The sequence below is a fragment of the Euprymna scolopes genome, chromosome 31 (genome assembly GCF_053919585.1).
Source record: "Euprymna scolopes isolate OS-2025 chromosome 31, ASM5391958v1, whole genome shotgun sequence".
Lineage (NCBI taxonomy): Eukaryota > Metazoa > Mollusca > Cephalopoda > Sepiida > Sepiolidae > Euprymna > Euprymna scolopes.
Window position 1 is genome coordinate 20605149 of NC_136512.1, and position 13242 is coordinate 20618390.

Below are 13242 nucleotides of genomic sequence, written 5' to 3' on the forward strand. Positions count from 1 at the left end.
CGACTTCAGTGATATTAATGTTTAATTAAATGTCTATCGCTGGCTTTTTACAGAATTTAATGGTTTTAAAAGAACCCCCATTCATTGGCTTAGAGTTATCTTTAGAAAGGTAGCTTCAGTTTACACGTGTTAAACGATTAACGTTACAAAGATTCATTAATTTAATAAAATGTTTGTCCATATTCATTCATTAAATTAAACAATACATATTTCAGTCGATTTCAACGACTTTAATATTTAATTAAATGTCTATCGCGAGCCTTTTACAGAACTTAATGGTTTAAAAAGAAATACCCTTGTTTATTGATTTAGCTATATCTTTGGTTGGTTGTTTTTGTTTTACGGCATATCAACCCCTTTCCGGTTATTTAATGCCGAATCCAGTGATTCTGAAGAACAAATTTTTAATAGAATATATTTGTTTTATTTTGTTTTGTTTTCAAGTCGGTTTCTATTTAACACATAGTTGAGACCCTAACAGGTACTACCACTCCGGGTTAGAGTGAACCTGGGAGCAATGGCAATTAAAGTGTAGCTCCACAATCCTCAAAGCCTGCAAGCTGGGGCCTCACCATCGGATATAGTTTAAGGTCATATCCAGGACCGGTTATATCTTTGAAAAAGTTAGCTTCAGTCTACAAGGTTTTTGTTGTAGAGACTATTGGATTTCCTAGTTTTTATGTAGAGGCCGATTCCCGTTAAGATTCGGGTTGGGTAGTAATGCGCATAATATCGTCGACAGCCGGGGTGGGGTGGAGTGTTTCTTCTTTCAAGTGATAACCTCTTCAGATATAGGTTTTCTTGTCCTCAACCCCTAAACACTGGGGGTAAATCATTCAGACCGGCAAGTAAGTGGCAGTTGATGTTGTCATGGGTGAAATAATTCCTGACCCTCTGCCAAATCCGACACCATGTGACATGAATGTTCCTTTTATCCTATCAAGCAAACTTTCCCCCTTTTTTTTTCTTGAAAGAAAGATGCGAAGTTATTAAAGAGAAAAGGAAAGTAGGAGAAAAACAAGGAAGATGAAAAAGACAGGAAATTTGTGTGCGAGAGAAACGGGGAGAGGAAGAGAGAAAAGATGATAGAGAGGATAAAAGAGAAGAAGATGAAAAAGAGGGAGAGAAGTAGATAGAGATGAAGAGAGAGTGAGCGAGTAGGTGAGAAAGAGAGCAAAGGAAACAAAATAGAGATATATATCTAATATATAAATGGCTATATGTATGTCTGTTTGTCTCAATATTTTTAAAACTCTATCTCCTCGGAAACTAAAAGTCGCAGGGCAGGACCAGGTGGCTCAATTGATTGGATTTTTAAAGGGCCGTTCTTTTCTGGGTCGTTAGCCGGTTTAAATAGTTTTAAGAGGTTAAAAATGGGTCAGAATTGAAAAATCCTTATGCACTTTGTACATTGATCTTAGTTTATCTTTAATTTTTAATCGGTTCTTATGCGTGTCGTGTTGGTACAGTGGTAACGTCACCAACTTTAAATGCTAAAGCTTTGCTTTCGGTTTCGATTCTAGCTGATGGCACCTAAATACTCTTTTTTTTTACTTTTGAAATTCCGACTCTAAAAATATATATACGAAATTTGGACAAATTAAAATATCATATTTAAGCGTATTTAAGATTTAAGATCGCTCCCCCGCTATTATATATATATATATATATATATATATATATATATATATATATATATATATATATATATATAGAGAGAGAGAGAGAGAGAGAGAGAGAGAGAGAGATGTTATTTATTTTTGTTTTTACGCTATGTTTTCAATGAATTCAATTATTTACGAAAGTGCATTTTTACCTAAATGCGAGTTGGGAATAATTTTCGCTTTAACCAATTTGCTACCCCCAATTCACTTTCGTAAATAATTGAATTCATTCAAACGTATCGCAAAAACAAAAACAAATAACATCTAAATAAATCGAATATATCCTAACAATTAGCGAAATGGACCAGCGGGTAAAGAGGTCAGGTTCGTTACTGTGGGGTCCCGAGTTCGAATCTCGCTAGATTAAACCACTCTGATGAATTGTAGACGACGAAGCACGTGTCAGTGGATAATTATATTTTTAAAATAATACATATGTATCGTATCATTGTCAATGATATATATATCATATCATTATCATTGTCAATTCATTCATTGGGGTGTTAAATGTAGTTTATTCATAAACTACATTTAATATCCCAATGAATGCATTGACAATAATCCTTACGGACTTTAAAAGACGGACCATTAAAATATACATCTGCCTTACTTTTAAAGTATGCTAGTTTTATTTTTGGTGTCTTTAAAAAACCCTCCACCCAATATTTTTGCTGATGAGGAGACTTTGTTTTAAAACACCAAATGATAAAATTATTGTCCAAGACTTATTGTCTATCTTAATAAAAACATCGTTTCCGAAACGATCGTACAATTTATTGGTTTTCTTTGTCCTTCCTCGTGAAACCGATTTTAAATTTTATTATAAATTATCAATCATCTTACTCAATATTAAAATAGCTCTAGGATATATATGCCTATCGAGCTTATTATATATATAAATTGCAATGAGTACTGTTTTGTTTTTGTTTATTTTGATTGTATTAATAAATTTACTAATGCATTAAAATATACTCTACTCTTTACACTGTTGTTCTAATCCCCTTAAAATATGTGTATATATATATATATATATATATATATATATATATATATAGAGAGAGAGAGAGAGAGAGAGAGAGAGAGAGAGAGAGGCGGGGAGAGCGGGCGGGGGGAGTAAATAAAGGTAAGAGAAAGATGTAAAATAAAAAAGTGAGAAATAAAACATGAAATTACAAAAAAAGTTTATGGGTGAGAGAAGGGGAGAGGAAGAAGACAATGAATAATACATAAAAGGGGAGAAAGAGAGGAGATAGAGAGAGAGAGAGAGCAAGAGGATGAGCGATGTGTTTGAGGGAAAGGGGGATAATAGGCGCTTTTTTTTAGAGATAGTTAGCGAGTATGTAAAGAAGAGCAGAGACAGAGAGATGATGAGGATTTAAGAGGAGGGTAAGAGGAGGAAAAGAGTAGAAAATAAAAAAGAGAAAAATAAGAAGAAAGAAATGATGGAGGTGAAAATAGAAGGAAGTGTATGTGCGAGAGGAGAGGGAGAGGATGAGAGAATATAGAGAGTGCATAAGAGAATTAGAGAAAGAGAGGAGGAGAAATAAATAGAGAGAGCAAGAGAATGAAAGATGTGGGAGAGTGAGAGGGGGATAATGAGAGCAAAACAGGGGGAGAAAGAACGATATAAAGGGAGTGTGGGGATAGAGAGTGGAATATACAGAATGGAAATGGCCGAAATAGAGGGCGAGAAAATATGTAAAATGCACGAAGTAAAAAAAATAGAAAAACAAAGAAGAGTTGAAAAAGAAAAACAGGAAACAGAAGTAACGGGTGAAGAAAGAAAGAAAGAAAGAAAGGAAAAAACGAAACGAAAGGAAAAAATAAACGAAAGAAAGAAAAAAACGAAAAAAGAAAAGAACAAAAAAAGGCCTGAAAAAAAAAAAGGAAAAAGAAACGAAAAAAAGAAACGAAAGAAAGAAACGAAAGAAAGAAAGAAACGAAAGAAAGGAACGAAAGAAAGAAAACACAGAAACGAAAGAAAGAAACGAAAGGAAAAAGAAACGAAAGATAGAAACGAAAAGAAAAAAGGAAGGAAAGAAAAAATGAAAGACAAAAACGAAAGAAAGAAACGAAAGGAAAAAAGAAACGAAAAAAAACAAACGAAAGGAAAAAAGAAACGAAAGACAGAAACGAAAGAAAAAACCGAAAGAAAGAAAGAAAGAAACGAAAGAAAGACACGAAATAAAGAAAGGAATGAAAGAAAGATACGAAATAAAGAAACAAAAGGAAAAAAGAAACGAAACAAACAAATGAAATAAAAAACGAAAGAACGAAACAAAAGAAAGAAACGAAAGAACGAAAGGAAAGGAAAATAGAAACCGATGAAAGAAACGAAAGGAAAAAATAAACGAAAGAAAGAAAGAAAGAAAAACGACAGAAAGAAACGAAAGAAAGACACGAAAGAAAGACACAAAAGGAAAAAAAGAAACGAAAGAAAGAAACGAAAGAAAAAACGAAAAAAGAAAAGAAAGTAAGAAACGGAAGGAAAAAGTAACACAATAAGAAACGAAAGAAAAAAATAAACGACAAAAATGAAAGAAAGAAACAAAAGGAAAAAAGTAACGAAAGAAAGAAACGAAAGGAAAAAAGTAACGAAAGAAAGAAACGAAAGAAACGAAAGAAAGAAACGAAAGAAAGAAACAAAAGGAAGAAAGAAAAGAAAGAAAGAAACGAAAGAAAGAAACAAAAGGAAGAAAGAAAAGAAAGAAAGAAACGAAAGAAAGAAACGAAAAGGAAAAGAAAACGAAAGAAAGAAACAAAAGGAAGAAAGAAAAGAAAGAAAGAAACGAAAGAAAGAAACAAAAGGAAGAAAGAAAAGAAAGAAAGAAACGAAAGTAAAACAGAAACGAAAGAAAGAAACGAAAGAAACGAAATAAAAAAAAACGGAAGAAACGAAAGAAAGAAAGAAAGAAAGAAACGAAAGGAAAAAGAAACGAAAGAAAGAAACGAAAGAAACGAAATAAAAAAAACGGAAGAAACGAAACGAAAGAAAGAAACAAAAGGAAGAAAGAAAAGAAAGAAAGAAACGAAAGTAAAACAGAAACGAAAGAAAGAAACGAAAGAAACGAAACGAAAGAAAGAAACGAAAGGAAAAAGAAACGAAAGAAAGAAACGAAAGAAGCGAAATAAAAAAAACGAAAGAAACGAAACGAAAGAAAGAAAGAAACGAAAGGAAAAAGAAACGAAAGAAAGAAATAAAAAAACGAAAGAAACGAAAGAAAGAAAGAAAGAAACGAAAGAAAGAAAGAAAGAAACGAAAGGAAAAAGAAACGAAAGAAAGAAATGTAAGAAAGAAACGAAAGAAATAAAGAAAGAAACGAAAGGAAGACACGAAAGAAAGAAACGAAATGAAAAACGAAGCGAAAGAAAGGAACGAAAGAAAGAAATAAACCAAACAAAAAAGAAACGATAGGAAGAAGAAACGAACGAAAGAAACGAAAAGAAAAAAGAAACGAAACGAAAAACGAAACGAAAGAAACTAAAGAAAGAAAGACACGAAAGAAAGAAACGAAAGGAAAACAAAAACGAAAGAAAGAAACGAAATAAAGAAACGAAAGGAAAAAAAGAACGCAAGAAAAAAAACGAAAGAAAGAAACGAAAAAAGAAACGAAAGGAAAAAAGAAACGAAAGAAAGAAACGAAAGAAAGAAAGAAACAAAAGAACGAAACTAAAGTAAAAAAGAAACGAAAAGAAAAAAGAAATGAAAGAAACTATAGGAAAAAAGAACCGAAAGGAGAAAAGAAACGAGAGAAATGAAAGAAAAAAAGAAACGAAGAGAAGTGCGAATAAAGAAAAGAAAAGAAGAAACAAAGAAAAAGAAGCGAAAATGTAAAGAAAAGTCAAAAGATTAAATAAGTAATAAAGAAAAAAGAAGAAAAAAGAGAAAAGAAATGAAAAGAGAACATAAGAAAAGATCAAATATTCGAAAAAAAAAAAAGAGAGAAGGAAGAATAAAGAAAAGAAAAAAAAGGAGATCGTGCTACAAACAGAAAGAAAAAGTAATCGAAGACTGGAAAAAAATGAAAGAAAATGAAGAATAAAATGGAAAGGAAAATGAAAAAAAAAATTAAATAGAATCAGAAAAGCGTTGAAAGGGAAAGAAAGGAAAAAAATGAAGATCTGAAAAGAAGAGAAATAAAAAATAAAAAGAAAAGAAGAAAAAATAAAAAAGGAAAGTAAAGAAAGTAAGAAACGAAGCAAAGAAAAAAGTAAAAGAAAGAAATTAAAAGAAATAAAGAAAAAAAGAGTAAAATTAATAAATGAGAAAATAAATGAAGGATAAAATCAAAAGAAAACAGATTCACAGAAATAAAGAAAAACGACAGAAAGAAAATATTGAAAATCCTAAAGAGAGAATGAAATTAATAACGAATAACAAAAGAAGAAGAAAAACGAAAAAGAAAAAAAAGAAAAGGTCGACAAAGAAGTCAAAATAAAAAAGTCGGTAAAGAAGAAAATGTAGAAAAAGAAAAAAAACATCCAAAAAGAAGAAAATTCAGGAAAAAAGAAGGAAAGATGGAAAAGTAGAGAAAGAAGAAAAATCATCTAAAGAAAGAAATCTATAAAACGAAGAAAAAGAAAGGATGAAGAAAAGTAGAAAAAGAAATAAAAATAGAAAAAGAAAGAGAAAGAATGAAAATGAAGGGAAAGAGAGAAAAGTAGAAAATGGAGAAAAATAGAAAAATGACGTAAAGTAAGAAAAGAAAAGAGAAGAAAAAGGTTAGAAAAAGAAAAATAGAAAAAGAAAAAATGGAGAAAAAGAAAACTAGAAAAGAGAATAATTGTGAAAAAATGAAAATAGAAAAAGAAGTAAAAAAAAATAGAAAAAAAATTAGAAAAAAAAGAAAAATAGGAAAAGAAGATAAAGAGAAAAAAGAAAAAGAGAAAAAGGAAAAATAGAAAAAGAAGAAAAATAGAGAAAAAAGAAATAATAGAAAAATAGAAATAAAGAAAAATAGAGGAAAAAGACAAATATGAAAAGAAGAAAAATAGAAAAAGAAGAAAAAGAAAACTAGAAAAAAAGAAAAAGAAAAAAAAGAAAAAAAGAAAAAGAAAAAAAGAAAAAAAGAAAAATAGAAAAAAAGAAAAACAGAGAAAGAATGCAAAGGAGAAATCGACGGAAATAATGATTTTCAAGTTGATCAACGTCTTTTCGAAGAGACCGTCTCACTTCATTTGCGATGCATTAACGCAATGCGTAAGCAGTGACTCTAAATTTTAGGCAGGGGCGACAGTGGGTAGATTGGTAGATACCATGTACGGTGGGGAAGGGATTGAGGCTATCGAAAGGAGAAGGACGAGACTAACTAAGTTGAACAGAGTTAAATTTGTGGGCCGAAAATTGCAAGGGTAACGATGGCGCGCCCACCCCGTTCGCCTTTGCCATTCAAACTTCGTTATCTAAAGATAGGTTTGACAGATGAAGAATAAACAAAAAACTGCTAATATGGATGGGAAGGAAGGGGTTTGCCTCATGGGTAAGAAAGCTAAAGGAAAGTAAGGAGTGAGGTGGTTTGCTGGGGGGGGGGCACGATGTTGTGACCCCTGATGAGCAAAGTGCTTCTGTTTCAGTTCATAAATTTTTGGAATTCCTATGGTTGTGTAATATCGGGCCATGCCAGATATACTCAAACCTCTTTGACTTTCTTTGTTTTTCTCTCTTACTTCAACACTTTCGGAGTGCATCACAGAGATAATGGATATCTCCTCAGACTATGGAATCGGCTGTGCTGAATTCAAATTATATCCGATCTAACATTCGATCCGCTAATGAATTAAGGGAAAGTAATATATCTTTATCTTTAGCTCTACTATTATATAAAAGTAAGCTTGTGTGTGTGTGTGTGTGTGTGTGTGTGTGTGTGTGTGTGTGTGTGTGTGTGTGTGTGTGCCTGTGTGTCTGTTCATTCCTTATAGGTTCCGAAACATCTGAGGCTATCTTTTGCAAATTTCACACAAATGTACTTTATATATCTGGCAGTGTTCTTAGATACGTTCTGCACAAGAAGCAAATGCCTGAATCTCCTATATACCAAATTTCAAGTCTGTAAATCAAATATTCTTTGAGTATATAGGTTGGGAATTGTCCTCACACACACACGCATATTTTGACTTTTATTGATATATACATATATCGTATATATAAAGACTATTGTATGATAGTGAGTTGTTTTAACAGTACTGTATGTGTAATTACTAAGCCTATAACAACAGGATATTATTTTCATTGTTTTTTTACTCTCGGGTATATATCCGACACAATTAGACACAATTAATCAACCGAGAACCACATCACTCTACATAAAAACATATAAGAATCGAAACAAAGAAAAAGATATGTTCTTGTCATAGCCCTAGTAATAACTAGGGCTATGATAAGAGAATATTCTTTTCATTTTTTTTACTCTCCAGTATATATCAGTAATACAATACTATAAATACTTTCTGTGAAATAAATACAAAAAGGTCAGGGCGGATTCATGTCTGTGTAAGGAAAACGTTTGTAGCGCTTGATTTCCAAATAAGAGACGAGAATGTTGAGCACGTGTTTTCTGTCGGCAGCCTCGTAACTCTCGCTACTCTTATTTTGTCCCTCAATCTTCATATTCCGCCAGCGGTATTTCTGACAAAGGGAGAATAATTGTTGTTTTCTGAATCGTAATTCATCCAACTAACACTTGAGGTTTATTCATATTACATTTATACTGGAGCTTAGTACACTAATAGCAGCAAAATCTAAGGTAAATTCCAAAGGCTAGCATTCCGAGTAAAAAAAAAAAAACTATAAGAGTAGAAGTGTTTCATGAATGTTACAACTCTAACAGGTAAGGAATGGGATTTCCTGCTTCCGGGTTTGTCTGGACTGTGTACATTAAGGAGCCCAAACATTATGCGTTCATCAGCGAACATTCCTTATAAGTACTTTAAAACAGGCTCACGGGTGCAAAATTGCGACGTTAGGCCAGAGATTGGATCTAGGCTAATGATTAGGGCTATGACAAGAGAATATTCTTTTCATTATTTTGACTCTCGAGTATATATCAGTTAATATCTGATATGTTTTATACAGAGTGATTTTGTTCTCGGTGGATTAATTGTGTCCAACTGTGTTGGATATATACTCGAGAGTTAAAACAATGATGAGAATATTCTCTTGTCATAGCCTTACTTAATAAACTCATCTAAATTAGCACTGCGGTACATAGTTACATACAAATAATTTTAGAATCACATAATTTGCTACTTCAAATCAAATTTGGAGGGGGTGCGCGTGCGCGTGTTTTGGGAGTTTTTTCGTTTTGTTTTGCTTTTAGACCTTGCCCGGTCGATGGTATCTCGTTGGTCGCTCAGATTAGATTAGAATAATCTACCTATTGGATTTGCTAATATTTTTGGCTCTATGTCTCAGTGATAGACTACTTGGAGATGAATCAGCCGCACATTCATATTTATAATGTGTATATCATTATCGTCAGCATCATCAATATGTTTATTATATCATTATAATATCGTGTGGTTATTATTTTATTATAATTTCATAATATTAAAATACAAGCATCGTCCGTACGCGGTCCTGGATATGATCTTAAACTATATCCGATGGTGAGGCCCCAGCTTGAGGGCTTTGGGAAGTGTGGAGACACTTCTTAATTTCCATTGCTCCCAGGTCTACTCTGACCCGGAATGGCAGTACCTGTTAGGGTCCCAACTATGGGTTTAATAGAAACTGACTTGAAAAAAAAAAATATATATATACATATATTTTGTTAAAAAAATGTTCTTCAAAATCATTGGATTCGGCATTAAATAACCTGAAAAGGGTTGATATGCCGTAAAACAAAAACAACCAACCACCCGTACACAATTTTCGAAATTAGAAATATATTCAATCAATGTGTGTTTTGATAAAGCACAGAAATATATTTCGACAGAAAAATTAATTACATGCAACAAATATTTGCTTATCAAGATTTCTACAGAAATAGTGTCAATTTTATATTAAATTTATGAATGAACCAAATGAGATAAATAAATTAGTATTAATAAACTCATCTAAATTAGCACTGCGGTACATAGTTACATACAAATAATTTTAGAATCACATAATTTGCCACTTCAGTTGGGAACCTCTTTGCAGACAACCCCCCTTATTATTATATAATCAACATTTGTTTTGATAACTGAAAACAAAACTTCCGTATTTTTTATTCTAGATACACGTGTGTAACCGTATGTATGTGCGTATGTAAGTAAATAAATAAGGCATACAAGAAATGTTATTTGAGAAGATCAAATTTGGAGGGGGTGCGCGTACGCGTGTTTTGGGAGTTTTTTCGTTTTGTTTTGCTTTTAGACCTTGCCCGGTCGATGGTATCTCGTTGGTCGCTCAGATTAGATTAGATAAAATACCGGTTGCTGGTCGTCGCGACAGATTTACGAGGAAAAGCGTACGCTAGGTGGGCCCACACACGTGTTGGTAGCTGCAGGGTAGGAGCTGTCCCAATAGTTGATCTTAATTAATAAGTACAAGCAGGGGTTTCCGGCGATGCCCGGATGAAGATTCAACATAAAACTTCTCTTCAAACCAGTATGTGTTGTGTAACATTAAATATATATATATATATATATATATATATATATATATATATATATATATAGTTTACTCTAATTCATTTTTTTCTCTCATATAATGTATATATATGTATATATGACATCTAATTTACATAAGGAAAACATGTTTCTCTCCCCCATCATTATATATAGCCCCAATCCTCCGACTCTCTCGTCAATGACAATCCCTCTTGAAGAAGCCCGCATAAATCGGGCGAAACGTTGAGTATCCAGGTCTTTCCACCTCCATTTTATTTCATATATATATATATATGTGTGTGTGTGTGTGTGTGTGTGTGTGTGTGTGTGTGTGTGTGTGTGTGTAACATTATATATATAAGCCTGACGAATTCTCACGAGAATGAAACGCGGAATATTCTCTGTAGCTTAATTGCCATATATTTTCATAACTGGCTCTATGTATATATATATATATATATATATATATATATATATATATAGCACTGTTGAAATAAATACTGAAAATTAACGCAAAAACTATATCTTTGTATATTAACATATGTGATTAAATGAAATATATATATATATATATATATTTACATATATATATATATATATATATATATATATATATATATATATAATAAAATAGGCGCTACATATCAATTCCATTTAATGTAGGTGTTGCACATATTCCCAGTCACATCCATCCGTTATAATAAACTCTTATATTTATTCCCAAGACCGTCACATCTAAACTATACCTTAGCTTCCGGAAGTAGCAAAACTTTTTCCCCTAATTATATTCTAATCTCACTCTCAAATTCGTAACCGGGAGTGCTCTACATTGCCCGCAAATTTTACTACGTCCCGTCCGTATTTGGGTCATCGATATATACATGTGACATTACTGTCTTCGTTTTCAGCTCGTGAAATAATTTACTAGTAAGGAAGGCGCCCGGACGTAAAATACGCTTAAATATGATATTTTAATTTGTCCAGATTTTGTATATATTATTGTAAAGTCGTGATTTCAAAAGTAAAAGGAAAGTATTTGGGTACCATAACCTAGAATCGAACCGAAACCAATACATTCAATGCTGGTGACGTTACCACCGTATCAACGTGAAACGCATATGAACTAATTAAAAATTAAAAATTAACTAAGATAAATATACAAAATGTATAACGCTTTTTTCAGTTTTTCCCCATTTTGACCCGTTGCAAACTATTTTAACATGCTAAAGACCCATAAAAGTATGGTCCGTAAAAAAAATCTAATCAATCGATGTCTCCCGACGCCGTTCTGCGACTTTTAATTTAGGAAGAGATAGAGTTTGAAAATATGGAGACACACACACAGACATATAGCCGTTTATATATTAGATTATCTTTTCTCTTTTTCTTTATTTATTTCTTATTTGTTGACGTATCCGAATATAAAATATCTCATAAAAATGTCTTATTTTTATATACTTGAACAGGAACTCCACTTCGAAGGCGAAACATGAACGCCATTGCCATGGAGATTTTCGAGACGCATCAGGGAACGCACATTTTGCAGGTAAGCTCGTTTTCTTTCAAATTTTATTTCATTCCAAACAAAGGCTCATTGCCACTGAGACTACGAAGTTACTATGTTTAGGGGGGCAAACACAATTCTATGTGGATTCATGCGGTAAGATGTTTGATATTTGTTCTTATTTCATTAATATTATTTTTAGATAGAGTGAGTTGGATAGTGTGGGGGTGTTTGCTATGTGTTAACAAAAACAAAAGTTCACACAAGCAGTGCAGTAGCCTAAAGAGAAGTATATCCCCAGTCAAATGGTAAAAAGAGAGAAAACAAGTATGAGAGCCTGCATCATCGGCTGAATTAGAAAAAGCCCGGAAACAAAATAATTTTCATTATTTCAGTTGTTTTGAAGACTTTCCAGTTGGATTATATACATCGTCACGCTGGACTTATTTTGGAATCCATTCTCTCTAAAGAACTATTTGGCATTTCGGATCAACTTAAGAGGATTTTCACGCAAGCTGAAATATTATGCGCGTTTTGATTACATATCCAACATTTTTCACTTTTTTTTATTTTGGCAATTTATAACTACAGTAAATTGTGGTTTCACTAAATGCCTTAACTAGCAAATTCTAGCATTGCTACAAATATAATTTGCTGATTTCTTTATGTCCTCTGATAAGAAGAATATTAAGAATAGCATTCTTTGAAACTCCGCGAAATCAGGACTTTGTAAATTGGTTTTTGGAGTATTAAGTCGAACAATAAATTTTGATTGTAAAGTTCAACTTACAGTTTTAATTTTTTTTCACTTATATACACACACACACACACACACACACATATATATATATATATATATATATATATATATATATATATATATATATATATATATATATTAAATAGAATTATGCATATGAAGTACGTTTAGGAAGCCATCCCACGCAAAGATTATTAAAGAAGCAATATAAAAAATGTTTATCTAAACTGAATCAATTTGAATCAATATATTTCGGCGAAAAATCGCTTTATCAAGATTTTTTTTACGTAACATGGTGATACTGTTAGAAATAAATCCGTTTGGTCTTGCTCAACGGTGATTTTTTTCTAAAGTCCAGGAATGCACTTGGCAAGTGCTAAAAGGAATATTTGATTAGCATCCCGTTTTTGAAGCATTGAATTGAAAAATAAATAGAAACACGCATGTAAAATACGTTTGGTGAACCATCCAACGCAAAGATTATTAAACAAACAATATAAAAGAATGTTTACCTAATTTGAATCCATTTGAATCCATGTGAATCAATATATTTCGGTTGAACAGATACTTTACCGCCTTCACCCGCTCTAAATGCTCAAATCGAAAGTTATAAACGGCCTCTCCCATCCACCTAATAACCAATCCTTAACACGCTTCACCTCTTTCTACAACAAACCCCGAATCAACCTAGCCCACCCCTATTCTCACGGCGTCTTGCGGAA

The 13242-nt window shown here is 32.2% G+C and overlaps 1 protein-coding gene across 2 annotated transcripts in view; it reads left to right on the plus strand.

The window, feature by feature from the left end:
* The window catches only part of LOC145255665 (uncharacterized), a 1188349-nt gene that overhangs the window by 997382 nt on the left and 177725 nt on the right, over positions 1 to 13242 (plus strand). For both annotated transcript variants that reach the window (XM_080114222.1, XM_080114223.1), the window contains one exon: positions 11723 to 11802. In XM_080114222.1, coding sequence (XP_079970348.1) covers positions 11723 to 11802 — 80 coding nt within the window. The remainder of the gene's footprint in view (positions 1 to 11722; positions 11803 to 13242) is intronic.